The 14,933-nt window shown below is 36.9% G+C and overlaps 1 protein-coding gene across 1 annotated transcript; it reads right to left on the minus strand.

Annotated features, from left to right (window-relative positions):
- Positions 1 to 616: 616 nt before the first annotated feature.
- On the minus strand, positions 617 to 5,252 carry LOC116144433 (transmembrane 9 superfamily member 4). Its single transcript, XM_031429886.1, has 8 exons — positions 5,110 to 5,252; positions 4,983 to 5,023; positions 4,307 to 4,892; positions 4,085 to 4,222; positions 3,828 to 3,984; positions 2,756 to 3,240; positions 765 to 1,015; positions 617 to 636 (listed from the first exon to the last, which is right to left on the minus strand). The coding sequence occupies exons 1-7, from the start codon at positions 5,250 to 5,252 to the stop codon at positions 796 to 798; spliced, it is 1,770 nt and encodes a 589-aa protein (XP_031285746.1). The 3' UTR covers positions 617 to 636; positions 765 to 795.
- Positions 5,253 to 14,933: the final 9,681 nt, after the last annotated feature.

Genomic DNA, 14,933 nt, shown 5'->3' on the forward strand with positions numbered 1-14,933 from the left:
TTAATTAATTGGGATGAAATGGTAAAAACAAGATTCATGTAAATAAATTTAAAAATAAGGGAATTATTGTCTTAAAATTTTATTAATAAGGATTATAATTGTAACAAAAAAAGACTACCCAAATAATCTTACAATCCCTAAGAAAATGGAAGTAATCAAATTATCTCCAATATTACCAACAGTAACCACTATTGGTATTTGAAGATTACCGGAATTTTATATTACTTGACAAACCAAACATGGTAATCAAGTAATATAAGATGTCTTAACCCCATTAATCCCAAGTAACCCCCTACCATACGCCCCCTTGACACACAACCATCATTGAATTCAAATGCCTAGAATAGAGAAATTCAACGCTAATTTGTTAACACAAGCTGATTGTTTTGTAATACTTTTGGTATTATGCGGGTACAAAAAACAGATTGAATTATGTTAATTTGTGGTCACAGGTTCATGCTACAAGCTTCTTTTCACTGCCTCTATTAGCCTGAATGGTCCTCCACTCGAAAGTTGCTGACATGCCGATGACTCTTTTACCCTATAATTATAGCAATTGGTCCCTCAAGACTGAACTGAGTGTAGAAATTCAAATACGATGCTGGAGCATGTGGCCTCAGTCACCCACCACAGTTCCTGCATTATGAGAGCCAGATGGTAACAAATTACCATACGGTGAACCAAGACACAACTTCCAATAGTAGAGTCTTCAAGGGTAAAAGAAAAAGATCCTACTAAGAATAAGAAAGGTAAAAGAAGCATACCAGTTTAAGATAATGAAGACCAAGCAACTTCCTACTCACACTTGATAGAGTGGTATATGTGACGTACAAAAAACAATGAAGCACGGAAACCAACAGTCCCAAGCATCAGGAAGAAACCATAACAAATGCAAGCCATGTACCCGAAGAAGAATGAGGTTTGCATAAATCCTGACATATCCGAGCGTGCGTAGTAGTAGTACAGGCAATACGCATATATAAAAAAGCCAGTTGATCCACCACAAAGGAAAGACCTAGTAATATGAAAATTTTATATAAAGTCAGTTTACTGGACTCTAAATTAATCCTCAGATGATTCTCTCCAATTTAAAGGAAAAGAATATAACTGCATCACAAAACATTTTTCCAACTACTCCAATCTTAATAGGTGGAATGATAATCTGACCGCACGGGATATAATGTTCTATCTACATGATCAACCCATTAGAAGTCTTGTTATTTACGCTTGATTCAGAATTGAAAAAAAGAGCGATTGCCATAAGCAAATTTATAAAAGCAATCATCCCGATACAAGAAGACATCATTATTGGTAATGGATAATTCATCAAGGCTTCTATATAACATTAACTTTTTATCCCAAAGTACTACACTAACTAGTAAGCATGGTACTCAAATTTTTTACTTGCGCAAGTTCACAACATAGTGCACATTTCATGAAACTTGGGATATAATTCCTTCTGTAATTTTCACCCTAAGTTATACAGCACAGCACAAGTTTTGTGTGATAAAAGGGAGACAAATTGCCAAAAATTAGAAGAGAAGAAAGAACTTGGAGAGGGATACAGGAGTAAAACATTGAATCATCATATAATTTCTGTAGTTAGTCAATCTTCCCAAGTCAAATCATTAGGCAATTTATTATGGCAAAAACATAAGCAAAAATGAAACAAAAATGACCTCTAATCAGTAAATCCTACTCTAACAGGAAAACCAAATCTAACTCAAATAATGATAATCAGACACAAATAGTAATATCCCAAAATATAACATATTTTCAAAAAATTAAATATAAGATTTAGGATCTGGTTCTGCATCAGTTTTAGGACAATACCTACACAACTCAGTCTTACAAAAACATGCAAACTGAGATACGAGACCCAATTGAGGTGTCCAGAGAAGTCTCTTAACCAGACAACAGTAGCAAAAACAAAACAATGGTTTAACTTTCACTCTAAAAGTCATGAGTGACTTAAATGCAATGAGATAGTAAATATGCAGAGCAGCTATCATATATATATTTGCAGAAAGAAACCATTGACCCACACTAAAGAACTCCTATGAGCATTGAGACATGGAACTTGATAAGAACCCACTCCAATAATTTGAGCTGGGCCATGGGTCTTTCATGGGCTTGGGTAGAACTCTTCTTGGAAAACTGGCTTGCCAAGGGAGGGTGCCTAAGCCTTTATAACCCACATGCCCACCCTTTTCCCTTTCAATGTAGGATCCTAACATCCCACCACGCTTCCGCAACCGACGTTCACGTCGGCTTCTTTACCTTTGTCGGCCTCTTTACCCCTTGGGTGACTACGCGAATCCCCTTTCCCTCGGGCCTCTATGCCCTTTCTCGGGATAGCAGCCCGGGCCCAAGGTCAGCCTGCCACACGTGCGCTACCACATAGGCGCAGGATCATGCTCTGATACTAATTGATAAGAACCCACTCCAATAACTCAACAATTTGGGATGGGCCATGGGTCTTTCATGGGCTTGGGTAGAACTCTCTTTAGAAAACCAGCTTGCCAAGGGAGGGTGCCCAAGCCTTTATAATGCACATGCCCATCCTTTTCCCTTTCAATGCGGGATCCTAATAGAACTCAACTAATCAAACAAGTGGTCAGAGATATGACAATGAAAGTATCACAAAGCCAAGTTCAACATGTTTGAGATATTCTGTGAAGAGCATGATATATGAGCATAAGTATGTACATAAGCATGCATGTACAACATTAGAAAACTTAAAAGCTGAACATACCTCCACCACCACTTATGGTCTTCAGCAGCAAGCTGAAAATATGTCAATGCCACTGTAATAAAGGCAGTTACAATCAAGAGGATGAGGAAGACAATAAAAAGGATGCTGTATATGGTGTAAATCCTGTGACCCCATACGCTAGCAAATATGTAGTAGAGCTCAATGTAGATAGCACTGAATGGCAAAAACCCTGCCATTGCCATCTGAGGAACAGTTTTCCGGTACCAAGGCAGTGGTGGAATCTCTCTAGGATATTTTGTGGTGTGACACGGAGCTTGAAACTCAGCTTTGCTATTCTTCCCTGCAATGCCACCCACTACCAATAATGGTGATGTCACTAAAGTCCATATAAGAAAAATCACCATTATTGTTCCAAATGGCAATGCTGCTGTGGTATTGTAAGCAATTGCAACAGTATTAAGAAAGCAAAATGTGAGAAACAGAGGTCCACAAAACAGGCCTCCAGTCAGAAGCAAGTTTCTCACCTGTCAAGCAAAAACAAAAAGCTGTCAAGTTTATTTATGCTCTCACTTTAGAATTATACTTTCCATGACACAAGTTCATTTGTCATGAAAACCAGATTATGACAAAGAATTATTAGTGGATCAAGGAATCAAGAAATTCCAATATGAACTAAGAGAATATGAGCTTCAGATTCCTAAATGCTAAGCTCAGGTCAAATAACTTTCCAGATCCACCTTCTTGTGGCTGAACTATATATCAGGATTATATTTTATTGAAGTTAATTTCAGGTTCACCATAACATCTTTTAAAAAAAAACTATTCCTCTCAAGATTGTTCTCATTCCCTTCTACCCACCTTAAAAGAAATCTTACAAAAGCATAACATCAATCAAACTACCCTTTTATGAATGAAATCAGTTGAACATCGCATCTGTCTGAGTAATACAGGTAATTTAAAATTTTAGTCATGATTCTGAAACTAAGTGCAACCATAATAGAGCACAGCAAACACTAATAGAGCCACAATCTGTACACAAATTGAAGAAAAGAAAAACCTATGAAATAATTTATGCAACTGAAAAACATAACAAAAGAATCACATAACATACCCAGTTTGTTCCTTCTAGCTGGCAATAGAACGAGGCAGCAGTATAGCCTGCAATCCCTGACGTAAGTGCGTATATGACAACTAGGGCAGTGAACAGAGCTCCTCGGTTATAAGGATAAAAGACACCAACCAAAGCAAGCATGAAAATGAAGATTGCACTGAACATATGCACATAAACAAATTAATCAAATTGCTGGACAAAATATGAATCAACTAAGCTAAATCACTTTGACAGATCCACCCCAATTGCAAACTTACAGTGTAAACAGCTGTGTGCCAGAACCGACAGCTGCGGCGAACAGAGACTTGCATTCCGGATACCGGAATACATCACCATGAATGTACTTCCACCCAGTTTCTTCCTGGTCATCAGATGTCTCCTCGTCATGAGCATATCTATGACAAATCAGATCATATATATAAGAACATTTGAACAGACAAATTTTAATCCACGTATAACAGTTTGGCAATGATTCTTACTTAACAAAATCGTTCTTCAGAACCCTCATTAAAATTGTGGCAAGGAAACCAGTTAACAGCAGAACTGTAACACATGAGTTAATAATTGAGAACCAATGGATTTCCAAGTGATGAGGAAGAGAAGACGACTGCGAATACTTCTCCATTCTCTTCTCAAAGGGGGTATCAGTTTCCTTCCATCTAACACTATACATGAAGTCCACATCAACTTCATTATCCTCAGTCAGGTCCACAACAGCATTTGGATCAGATCTTACACTAATCTCAATCACACGATCCTTATTGTACAGGATTTCAAACTGAAGATGCTTAAAGAGATAATATTTGTATTCACTAGGGTCAGATTTGCCTTCTCTGTCAACTTTCCCCAAAAAACCCCATATGGGCAAATCATCATAATACATTTGAAAGTAGTAATCTTTTGAAACAGCATTTCTAAAATTAGCAACTTCTGCTTTACTCAGATGCTTTTTGCAAGCAAGTTCAGCATCTTTATCACCAAGAAATTCAAGTCTGTACGGAGCACTCACTAATCTATCACCATTCAACACTTCTCCAAGAGCTTCCTTCTTTTCCTTAACAGGAGCTGCAGTAAACTTGTTCAGTAAATTAAACAAATTCCCAAATGTAAAATTCAAAACTTTTATAAATAAGATATACATAAAGAAGCACAAACCTGATGAACAAAAGGGTAAATCAAAATAACGGTATGTTTCACTGTGCACAAAGTTAGAAACGTACCATATCAGACACAACCAAATGAAAATAAGCATAAACCCAGATAAAAAAGTGCTTAGGAGTACCTGGGGTTATGGAAAGGTCCAACCTTGTTGGCGTAAAGAGGAACATCGTAACCCACTTGGTAACGATGATCAGAGGCATCTGATCTCACAAAACTAATTACACTGCAGAGGATGAGGAGTTGAAGTACAAGTGAAGAAGCCATTTCATTCAAATTTGATGGACTTTATTCAAATCAATTCAATTCAAATGGTAGGAGTTGAGTTGATATGGGTTAAAAGGAGGTGAAGAGTTAGATGGAGAGTCATGAAGTGAAAAGCACTCCTCTCCATTGATAGGTGTTAACGTAATTAGGAAGGATAATGACTAGACACCGCCACATGTTGTTTGTTTAATTAATGCATCCAACCCCCGGATCTCGCTTTCCCCTCCAAACCATCTAATAAACCTCTTTATAATTACATAAAACCTTTTGACAGTGAAAATAGTGTCACCAAAATAATTTTATTATTATACAGATGTTATAACTTAATCAGAGTATAGTTATAAAAATTATTATTTTAATTTAGGTATTTTTAGTGCAAGTTGTATAAAGGTAAAGTATGCACTACAAATTATTGAACATCTCATTTGACCCCTTCCCAAAATAAGACTCCAATAACTCTCTTCTACGTACGAAAGAATCCAGAATGGCCACCACTTGGTGTACAGTAGAATTCTTCAATCAACCTATGTATAAACTTGGAAAATTTTGGAGAACTAACATGCCCTTATAGAGAAGACAACCATGGCGTAGGGAATAGTTTGGTTTGGATGTAGGTTGTAGCAACAGATCCTAAATAATCAGCTTGAGTTTGTCATCTTGGAGGGCTTCAGTAGCTAGTTCCTCATATTCATGGAAACGTGCTGTTAAGAGTGTGTTGAAATCTCCCATTACTTCTCTTTGAAACAAGGCATCTGCCACCATGTTGGAACTCTCCGGATAATATTGGATCTCAAAAGTGTAGCCCAACAATTTAGAAATCCATTTTGGTTGTTCTAGAGTGATAGACATTTCCTCCATTAAAAATTTGGGACTCTGTTGGTCAGTTTTGATGACGAACTCCCTTCCTATTAGATAATGACTCCACTAATGAATGGCAAAGATAATCGTCATCAATTCGCATTCATAGATTGATTTTTGCTTGGAGGAGGTAGAAAATGCCTTACTTAGAGAGGCTACTGGTCGACCATTTTGAACCAGGACAACTCCCATTCCCTAACTAGAGGCATCTGTTTGTACTTCAAAAGATTGCGAAAAATATGGGATTGCCAAAACTGGAACCTAGATCATTCCTTGTGGAGGTTTTCAAAAGCCTTTTGTGCCTCCAAAGTCCATGAGAATGAGTCCTTCTTGAGCAATTGAGTTAGAGGGTATGCAATCTAACCATATCCTCGAACAAATTTGCAATAGTACCTTATAAGGTCTAAGAAACCCCTTAGACTCTTCACATTAGTGGGAATTGGCCAATAGAGCATGCATTCAATCTTTGTAGGATTAACCTCCACCATTTTAGTAGAGATTGGGTGACCTTAATACTCTAACTTCTCATGTGCAAACAAACACTTTTTCTTATTAACGACCAATTTATGCTCCTGCAGCATTTGAAAAACTTGCCTTAAGTTCATTATGTGAGAAAGAAGATTAGCATTGTATATCAAAATATCATCAAAGAAAACCAAATTAAATTTTCGAAGGAATGATCTAAGAGTGTCATTCATCAAGGATTGGAATATCGAATGAGCATTATTCAAACCGAATGACATGACTAAAACTCGTAATGTCCCTCATGAGTTCAAAAAGCAGTTTTGGGCACATCCTCATCCCTTATCTGAATATGATGATAGCCCAACTTGAGATCCAATTTTGAAAATATGGTAGCCCATCTTAGCTTGTCCAATAACTTATCAATGGTAGGGATGAAAATTTTTCTGATATGGTGATATCGTTCGAAGCTCGATAATCGACATAAAACTTCCAACTCCCATCTTTTTCTTGACTAACAGTATGAGACTCGAAAATGAACTAATGCTAGGTTGAATAATGTCTACTGCTAACATTTAACTAACTAATTTTTCTATCTCTCTTTTTTTCTTTTTTTTTTTTTCCCTTTTTTTTTTATAATATGGGTACCTGTAGGGCTTGATGTTAGGGAGCTATGCTCCTTCTTTGAGAGTAATGGTGTGGTCTTGCCTTCGATGTGGAGTTAATCCTACAGGTTGATCGAAGAGAGGTTCAAATTCCCCTAAAAGAGCTTCAAATTCCCTCAAAAGAGCTTTTATTCTTAGATCTAGACAATTTGCTTGAACAACTTTCTAATGAACAATGGAGCAAAATTCTACCACATACCCATTCCCCTCCTTATGTAGTGATTTAAGCATCGCCTTCAAGGAGACGACTGTTTTGACAAGTGAAGGGTCCTCTTGTAAGATCATTTACTACCCATTTACCTCGAACTTCATTGTTAAACATCTCCAGTTGGAACATACATCCCCTAAAGAACTCAGCCATGCCACCTTGAGAACCACATCAGCTCCCTCTAAATCGAAAGGAAAAAACTCCTATAGCATTGTGATCCTTTGTATCTCTAGTTTCAGCCCTCTACAAACCCTTGTGCTTCTTATTGTAAACCTATTTCCCACCATAACACCAAAAGCTTTAGTTTCGTCCACCTGCAATCTTAGCTTAGTAACTAATTCTTGGGAGATGAAATTGTGGGAAGCTCCACTATCCACCAATATTATTACCTCTTCCTCATTAATCTGCCCTCTGAGTTTCAGAGTGTTAATAGAGGTTAGTCCAACAATCGAATTCATGGAGAGTGCAATTGGGTTACCTTCTGTGTTAGTTTCATCCTCTACTTTCATTATGGCCTCCTCTTCTTTGAATTTGTCATCAACTGTAACTAGCAATATTTGCAACGCCTTGTTTTTACATTGATGTGCAGGCCCAAATTTCTGATCGCCCTTAAAACACAATCCTTATTCCCTTTTATACTGCATTTTGGCTTCGGTTAACCGTTGATAATTATTATCTCAGAAATTCTCTGACGTTGACTTGACTGATTTCTCCCCTCTTTCGTAATGAATTTGGGTTCCCATTGTTCGTTCTGGACTTCTCACCCATTGGGTTCCCAACCAATTCTAAGTGGCTTCGGGTTTGGGGTTACTCAGGTATAGGGCTTCATTTTTACATTCCATTGGGCTTGGCCGGTTTTAATCTTGGTCTTGTCTAGAATCCAGTTTCGTTCTTCTATTCTATGGGCATGGTCCATTAACTCAAAAAGGGTATTGGGCAGAACTACACGCAAATCGGCCCGAATTTCCTCCTTCAGTCTATTGGCAAAAGTACACATTAACAACTCCTCACCTATATCGTTTAACGGCACTGCGTGCAATTCAAATTGCTTGCGATATGCTATAACTGTTCCGGTTTGTCTCAACACCACCAATGATTCAAACACCGAACCTTTATACAACAGTCAGAACCTCTCGATCAAGGCAGTTTTGAAAACTCCCCAATTTGGAAATGGAGCTCATGAATCCATCCATTTATACAAATTAAGTGCATGCCTCTCCATGCACACTGTTGCTGCCTCCACCTTCTCCCCTTTGGCGAACCTGTTTATATTGAAGTATCGATCGGCCCTGAAAGCCCGCCCATAAGGATTTTCATCATCAAATATAGGTAGATTGGCAAAACGATCTGGACCTGCGGGTCGACCCGCACCATGGTAAATAATATAGGGTACGGGTCAAGCCTTGTGGACCCATGGAAATTGGACCCGCACCCAGATCGACTCGTTTTTTCTACGGGTGGACTGGGTATACCCGCGGTACTCGTATAATTTATTAAAAAAAAAAAGAATTTCCCTAATTCTAAAATTTTATTCTATTTTCTCTTCAACTCTTCTCCTCCTCACTCTCATCCTCGCCGCAACTTCTCATCCCACCATCAATCTCATCATCATTTCTAATCTCCATCATCTCTTTCACTCTTATTCTCAACCTCTTTTTCCTTCTCCTTTTCACTCTCTGTCAACATCCCAACTCTTTCTTTCTTCTCCACTTTAAACAACTCTTTCTCTTCTCTACCTGCTTGAAATAATCATCATCTGCCTATAGCCATTGCCGACCATTTTGGCTAATTTCTTGTCGGATTTTTGCAAATCTTGACATGAAATTCTTTCTTTGCTTGCTGTAATCCTTTTCTTAGCACCAATCAACAAAATTTTGGCCTTAATTCGCCGTTTTCCTCCGCCTTACAATTGCCATCACCTTATGCTTCATTAGAGCCTCGTCATTGGAGCCTCCCATAAAAAACCCCCAACAACATCGGTCTTGATCGCCCACCATTCGCCGTCCGTCAACTTCTTTGGGGTTTGAGATTTTGGCAATTTTTGAGTTTGAATGGAGTTTGTTTTTAGATTTTTTGGAGGAAAATTCTAAGACATTATTTTAGTAGTTTTTTGTTTGATGTTTATGTTAGAGTGGGTGCCCTAGAGCTAATCAATTTTGTAAATGTGGACTCTTGTAATAATGTTTATAATTAATAAAAGGCATTTTCTATATTATGTAATTCGTATTTAATATATATGTTATAATGTATGTCCTTAGAATGGTAGAACCATGATGAGGGTATGAGTACTTCAAGTCTCGATAGTGAGGACCCTATGATCACATATGGTGACTATTATAGAAATGTTTGTAGCCCTAGTATTATTTTGACTAAGGACACAAATAATGCGGTAAGAGTATCATAGTGTTGAACGACCATGTCGAGAGATAGTGATAGATCTCACTTGTCAAGGTTGTTTGTCGACAACCTGGTGCAACACATGGGTGTTTTCATCGGCAAGTTCATTGGACAGACCCACCAGAGTTCCACATAGATAGTAACCCTAATGTTTATGGAATAAATCCTCTAATGGATGGTGGTGCATGTGATCTTAGACTTGAGATCATCGAAGTGCCTTGTGCACCAATTAGTATAGTTTGACACTAGCCCAATGTAAATCTATTCATAACTATCAAAATGGTAGTGATTGACTACATCGAGAAGTGTATCAAAACTATGATGGATTGACAAAGGATTCATCACTCCCGGGTATGAGAGAAATTATCTCGTTGAGTAATTCGGTAGATGACAACGGCATTAAATTTATGGTCATAATGGGATTGAGTTGTAGCTCAATCCAATCTATTCTAGTCGTTGGTCCAATAACCGAATACCAAGATATCAAGGATATCCGAGGTTGACACTCCTTTTGTACCTCGGCCTTGATGAGATGATGGATGATGGATGATGACGGGATTTGATTGCATGGTAACCATATCGTTGATAGATAAGTTGTTTTGCTGAATTCGAATCTATCGAGTGGCCATGATGCCTTGTTAGAGGCTAATCTTGATCTATGTTTAGTGAGATGATTGATTGGTGTCAATCGCGAGACTACTTACTACCGATAGTTTATATGTTATATGTGAAGTGTGATTGTAAAAAATGAGAAGAGCAAAAATTGTGGGGTGTAAGTGTAAAATTTGAAAATTGGAGTAAACAATACAAATACCTGCGAGTCCACTCGTACCCGCATAGGGTAGGGTGCGGGTCCAATATTTTGGACCCATTTAGATCGATCTGTTTTGGACCTGCACCTGTTTGAACTCGACCCGTACCTAACCCACCTGCCCATTTTGTCAGGTCTAAATACATGCAGTTGTAGTTTCCTTATCCTCCAATCTTCCCCACTGGTTTCAGTGCTCTTCGATTGTTCTTGATTGTCTCCTTCATTGTTCGTTAGATTTTTAGGCGTTCCCACCCTATCCTTCCCTTGGTTCCCACTTTCCTCTTTTTCATCTTTCAATCGAATCCACTCCCTCAACTCTATGAGATACCCTTTGATGCTCGTGATATCTTCCTTAACACTCCCCATGTTCTTTTCCAACCCATCAATTCTTCCTTCCATTCTCGTGTTCACCATAACTCACACTGGCTCTGATACCGAATTGTTAGGAAACTCAGGAATTCACTGGGAATTAATTGAGAAATTAAACCAGATGCAAGACACAATGAATTAACTTCTATAATTCTGTATTGATTTTTACCGATATATGAAATAAGAAACTCTTCATGAGCAAGTAAAGAAAAAGCTAAAATAAAAGGATAATGCTAGCCATTCGAGGTGCTAGGAACCTCCCACTATAATTTCCACTAAAACATTCTTTGGCCATTACAAATTCTCTGCTCAATCTTATACCCAGTTGTCCCAACACTACTCTTTCTTTGATGCTACCACGTGGCCTTTCTACTAAAAAACTTCAGTCCACAAAACGGTCTAGTAACTAATAATTCCCTTTCTTCGTCTTCTTGTAAACCTGTGTGATTGGTCTTGGTGTTCTATCAAACTGATAACTATAAAAGGATCCTAAAACCTAGAAGAATTACTTTAGAGCATTAAAACCAAAGAGGAGGTCATTGGGAGAAAATTTCTTCTAGTAATAGCGATTACAATCTTCATAAGGACTAGGGATTACCACCAGGGTTATGTTGAGGGTATCCACACAAAGCCAAAGGGGTGTGATTGGAAATCTCTACAGGGTTTGAATGTGTGAGCCAAAAGGGATCTTTGTTGAGTGAGAGAGATATTAGAGAATAGGTTTGTATTCTTATCTTATTGTACTTCATTGATGTTTATTGAAGAAACTATGTTGTAATGGTACTGTGGACATTAGCCCAATTTAGGGTGAACCACATATATCGTTGTCTCTTGTTTATTTTATGTTAATTTCTTATTGGTTATGTGTGGAGTTTGCCAATTCGTATAGGGCTTGTTCTTGGGCTTAGTTTTTTTGCTGCATAATTTGACAACATATTGGTATCTTTAGCTATTGATTTTACAACAAAAAAAAAAGGGGAAAAAGGAGACAAAATACCTTAGGTTCTCCTAGGAAGGGTAAAAAGTCTGAAAGGTCCTTTGTTAAAAATGAAAGTAACAACTGTACTTGACTTTCAATTAACTATATCAAAAAATTTAACAGAATGAGAGTTAAGGTCATATTTCAAAACTGATGGGTGCTTAATGCTTATATACAACAAATGAGGTTTACTCAATATTTTCCAAAAAAAAATATTTCTTATTTTAAAAAGGAGAGAAAAGAAGATACCTACATGATAGATTTTTTTTTATATAACATTATTAAGAAAGGAAACAAAATTGAAATATGTTTTTAATTTAAGAATTGAAAAAAACAAAACAAGAGAGAGATGACAAAAAAAAGTTTGAGAAGATGAAAAATCAAAATTACTTATCTAGATTATGAAATATCTTTTTATAAAATTAAAATCATTTAAAAATATATGTAATTAATTTTAATTTTTTTTTTTAATTCTCACTAAGGCTAGAGTTCGAAGGACCCACCCCTCGGCTATGCTTTGATCACTTAAAAGGGAAAATTCTTAATAGTTTGTTTTAAGAGAATTTATATTAGTTAGCTCTATTTTTATTTATAAGTTGAAATATAATCTTTATTAAAAAGTCTTACATTCTATAGTTTGGGATGGCAAAAGAAGTTGGTATGTCAGATTGGGGTTGTGTCAATGGAGAATGTAAGTTATTTTGTCAACTTATGATTCTAGTAGTGTAACACTAGTCATGGTATAAACATTTCACTTTGAATTTTGCACAATCATTGTTGTTTAAATTTTCAGTATGACCATCTCGTGTTTAAGGTGATTACCTTCTCTTTTCAGGTAAGCACCTCTGAGTCAGAGTGATGACCTCATATCTGGTAGTTTTATTTAAGTTACACGTGCTATGCTTCTAGAATGCATGAGTTGTTATATTCTCTTTTTAGATATTCGTGTGGTCCATAACACTTGTCAATTTTATATTCAATGTGTTGAAAAGTTTTATTCTCTTTGATAAGTGACATCTTGATACCGGAATAAACTTTTATAAAGGTAAATTCAATAAAGTCATTCCTTGCCACATGTCCCTTTGCATTGGAGCCCAAGTTTTCTATATATTCGTCTTCTTCAATGCAATTCTTTTTAAGACTGATTATTCCTTTGATATTACTCTGAAAATTCCTTGAGGTTTCTTTGTTTTGAATCAGGTTTTATATGCCTTAGATAGGCTTACAAATACCTTTGATAAACTTTGTTTATTTGTTCATAGTTGGAACGTGGGTTTCCATTGGTGATGCTTGATGGGATTTCAAGCTTTTGGAGCTGAAGTGCATCTTTGGTGTTGATCCTTGAGAGGAGCTAAAGGCTAACCAGGTGGTCTTATGAACGTGGAGCTTTCTGTGATAGTTCGAAGTTCGACCAAAGGGTGGAGTTTGAAACATTGCAAAATAGGGGGTGTTCTTGCAACTGATGCTTAACTTTGACTTTGTAATTGAACTATAAATGTTTATCATCGTGGATTGACTTCATCTGGACTTGGTCTCATGGATGTAGGCATTTTGCCGAACCATGTAAAATCCCTTGGTGTGCTTTCTTTTGTTTCATGGTTGATTCTTTTGGAATGGTGATGAATGAACACTAAAATCAACCTAACAACCCATTCCGCTTTAGGTTTAATTCACTTGGTAAAGGATTAAATCTTTCAGAAAAGTTACAAAATTTTACTCAGTTACAACCCATTGAATTATTGGTGTTAGATACATCCCAAGACATATATGACATGATTGGTAAATAGATGACATGGATGCAACCTACTTGATTCATTGAATAAATATTAGGGGTGTCGAAATCCAAGTAACCGACCAAATTACCAATATTTTGAACTGAACCGATTTTTCGGTTCAAGAGATAATCCACACCAAAACCAGATCGAATAATATCTTGAACTAGTTACTAATCCAACCGATAATTCGGTTTGGTTATCGGTTAACTGATTTATGAATCAGTTTTATAAAACAATCCCCATTACCCCACTATTTTGATGTCAAACTACCCTCCCCAACTTCCTCGCACCATCATACCACCAAGACTCCTCCTTCCACCGCATCAACTCATATACAGTCATGATATCTGAACTTTTTTTTTGGATAAAGTGACCTTTCTAGAGAGAGAAAAAGAAGAAGATAGGTGAATTAAAAAGCTTACAAAACTTAGAAACTTGAATAAATTAATCAAAGAATTTAATCTTATCAAATGAATGCAATTGGGTGTGGAGGTTGCTGTCAATTGGGATAGGGAGACGACTTGGAAAAAGAATAAAGCTGATTGTGATTGGGAGATGAATTGGGAAAAAAAATTGGTCCAACAGCTACGACGGCGATGGAAAGTTGATTTATGAAAAAAAGTACCATAACTCAAAATAGTGGGCAAAAGGGTGTTTGTAATTGTTGGAAAAGCAGTAGATATAAGTGGGGGCCGGCAGGGGCATGTGAGAGGTGGTGTGGTATCTGAAAATGTGAGAATTGAGGAGTGAAGGAGTGTTTTAAATTTGGAAAATAATACAGCCACCGACGATAGTGCACCGAATTTGTGCACTACCATCGGTGGCTGTAGCATTACTCTTTAAATTTTAATTAAAGATGATGGAGTTCTAAAGAATTAAATGCAAAGCAGGCGTGCATCCCTATTTGTCAGCTTTTTAATTTTTAATTTCTTATTTTTTTAACTCTCTCACTCTTCATCTTCCTCTAGTTTCAGTTTTGAATTTTTGGAAAAACTGATTTCGGTTAAGTGGTTCAAAATTACAATTGAGTCGCTAACCGAACCAGTTTTTCGGTTTTTACTATTTTAAAAATTGTACCAAACTGGTTGCTTTGGAAAACCGGTTTTTTGGACTAGTTTTCCTGTTCGGTTTGGTTCTCGGCTTTTTTTTTTTCTTTG

Source organism: Pistacia vera, unplaced genomic scaffold (assembly GCF_008641045.1).
Source record: "Pistacia vera cultivar Batoury unplaced genomic scaffold, PisVer_v2 Contig445, whole genome shotgun sequence".
NCBI classification, from domain to species: Eukaryota; Viridiplantae; Streptophyta; class Magnoliopsida; order Sapindales; family Anacardiaceae; genus Pistacia; species Pistacia vera.

Coding starts and splice junctions, on each gene's coding strand:
- LOC116144433 (XM_031429886.1), bottom strand. CDS start 5,252: ATGGCTTCTTCACTTGTACTTCAACTCCTCATCCTCTGCAGTGTAATT. Junction 4,223..4,306: donor CTGAAGAACGATTTTGTTAA/GTAAGAATCATT, acceptor GATTTGTCATAG/ATATGCTCATGACGAGGAGA. Junction 1,016..2,755: donor GACCATAAGTGGTGGTGGAG/GTATGTTCAGCT, acceptor TCATATTACTAG/GTCTTTCCTTTGTGGTGGAT.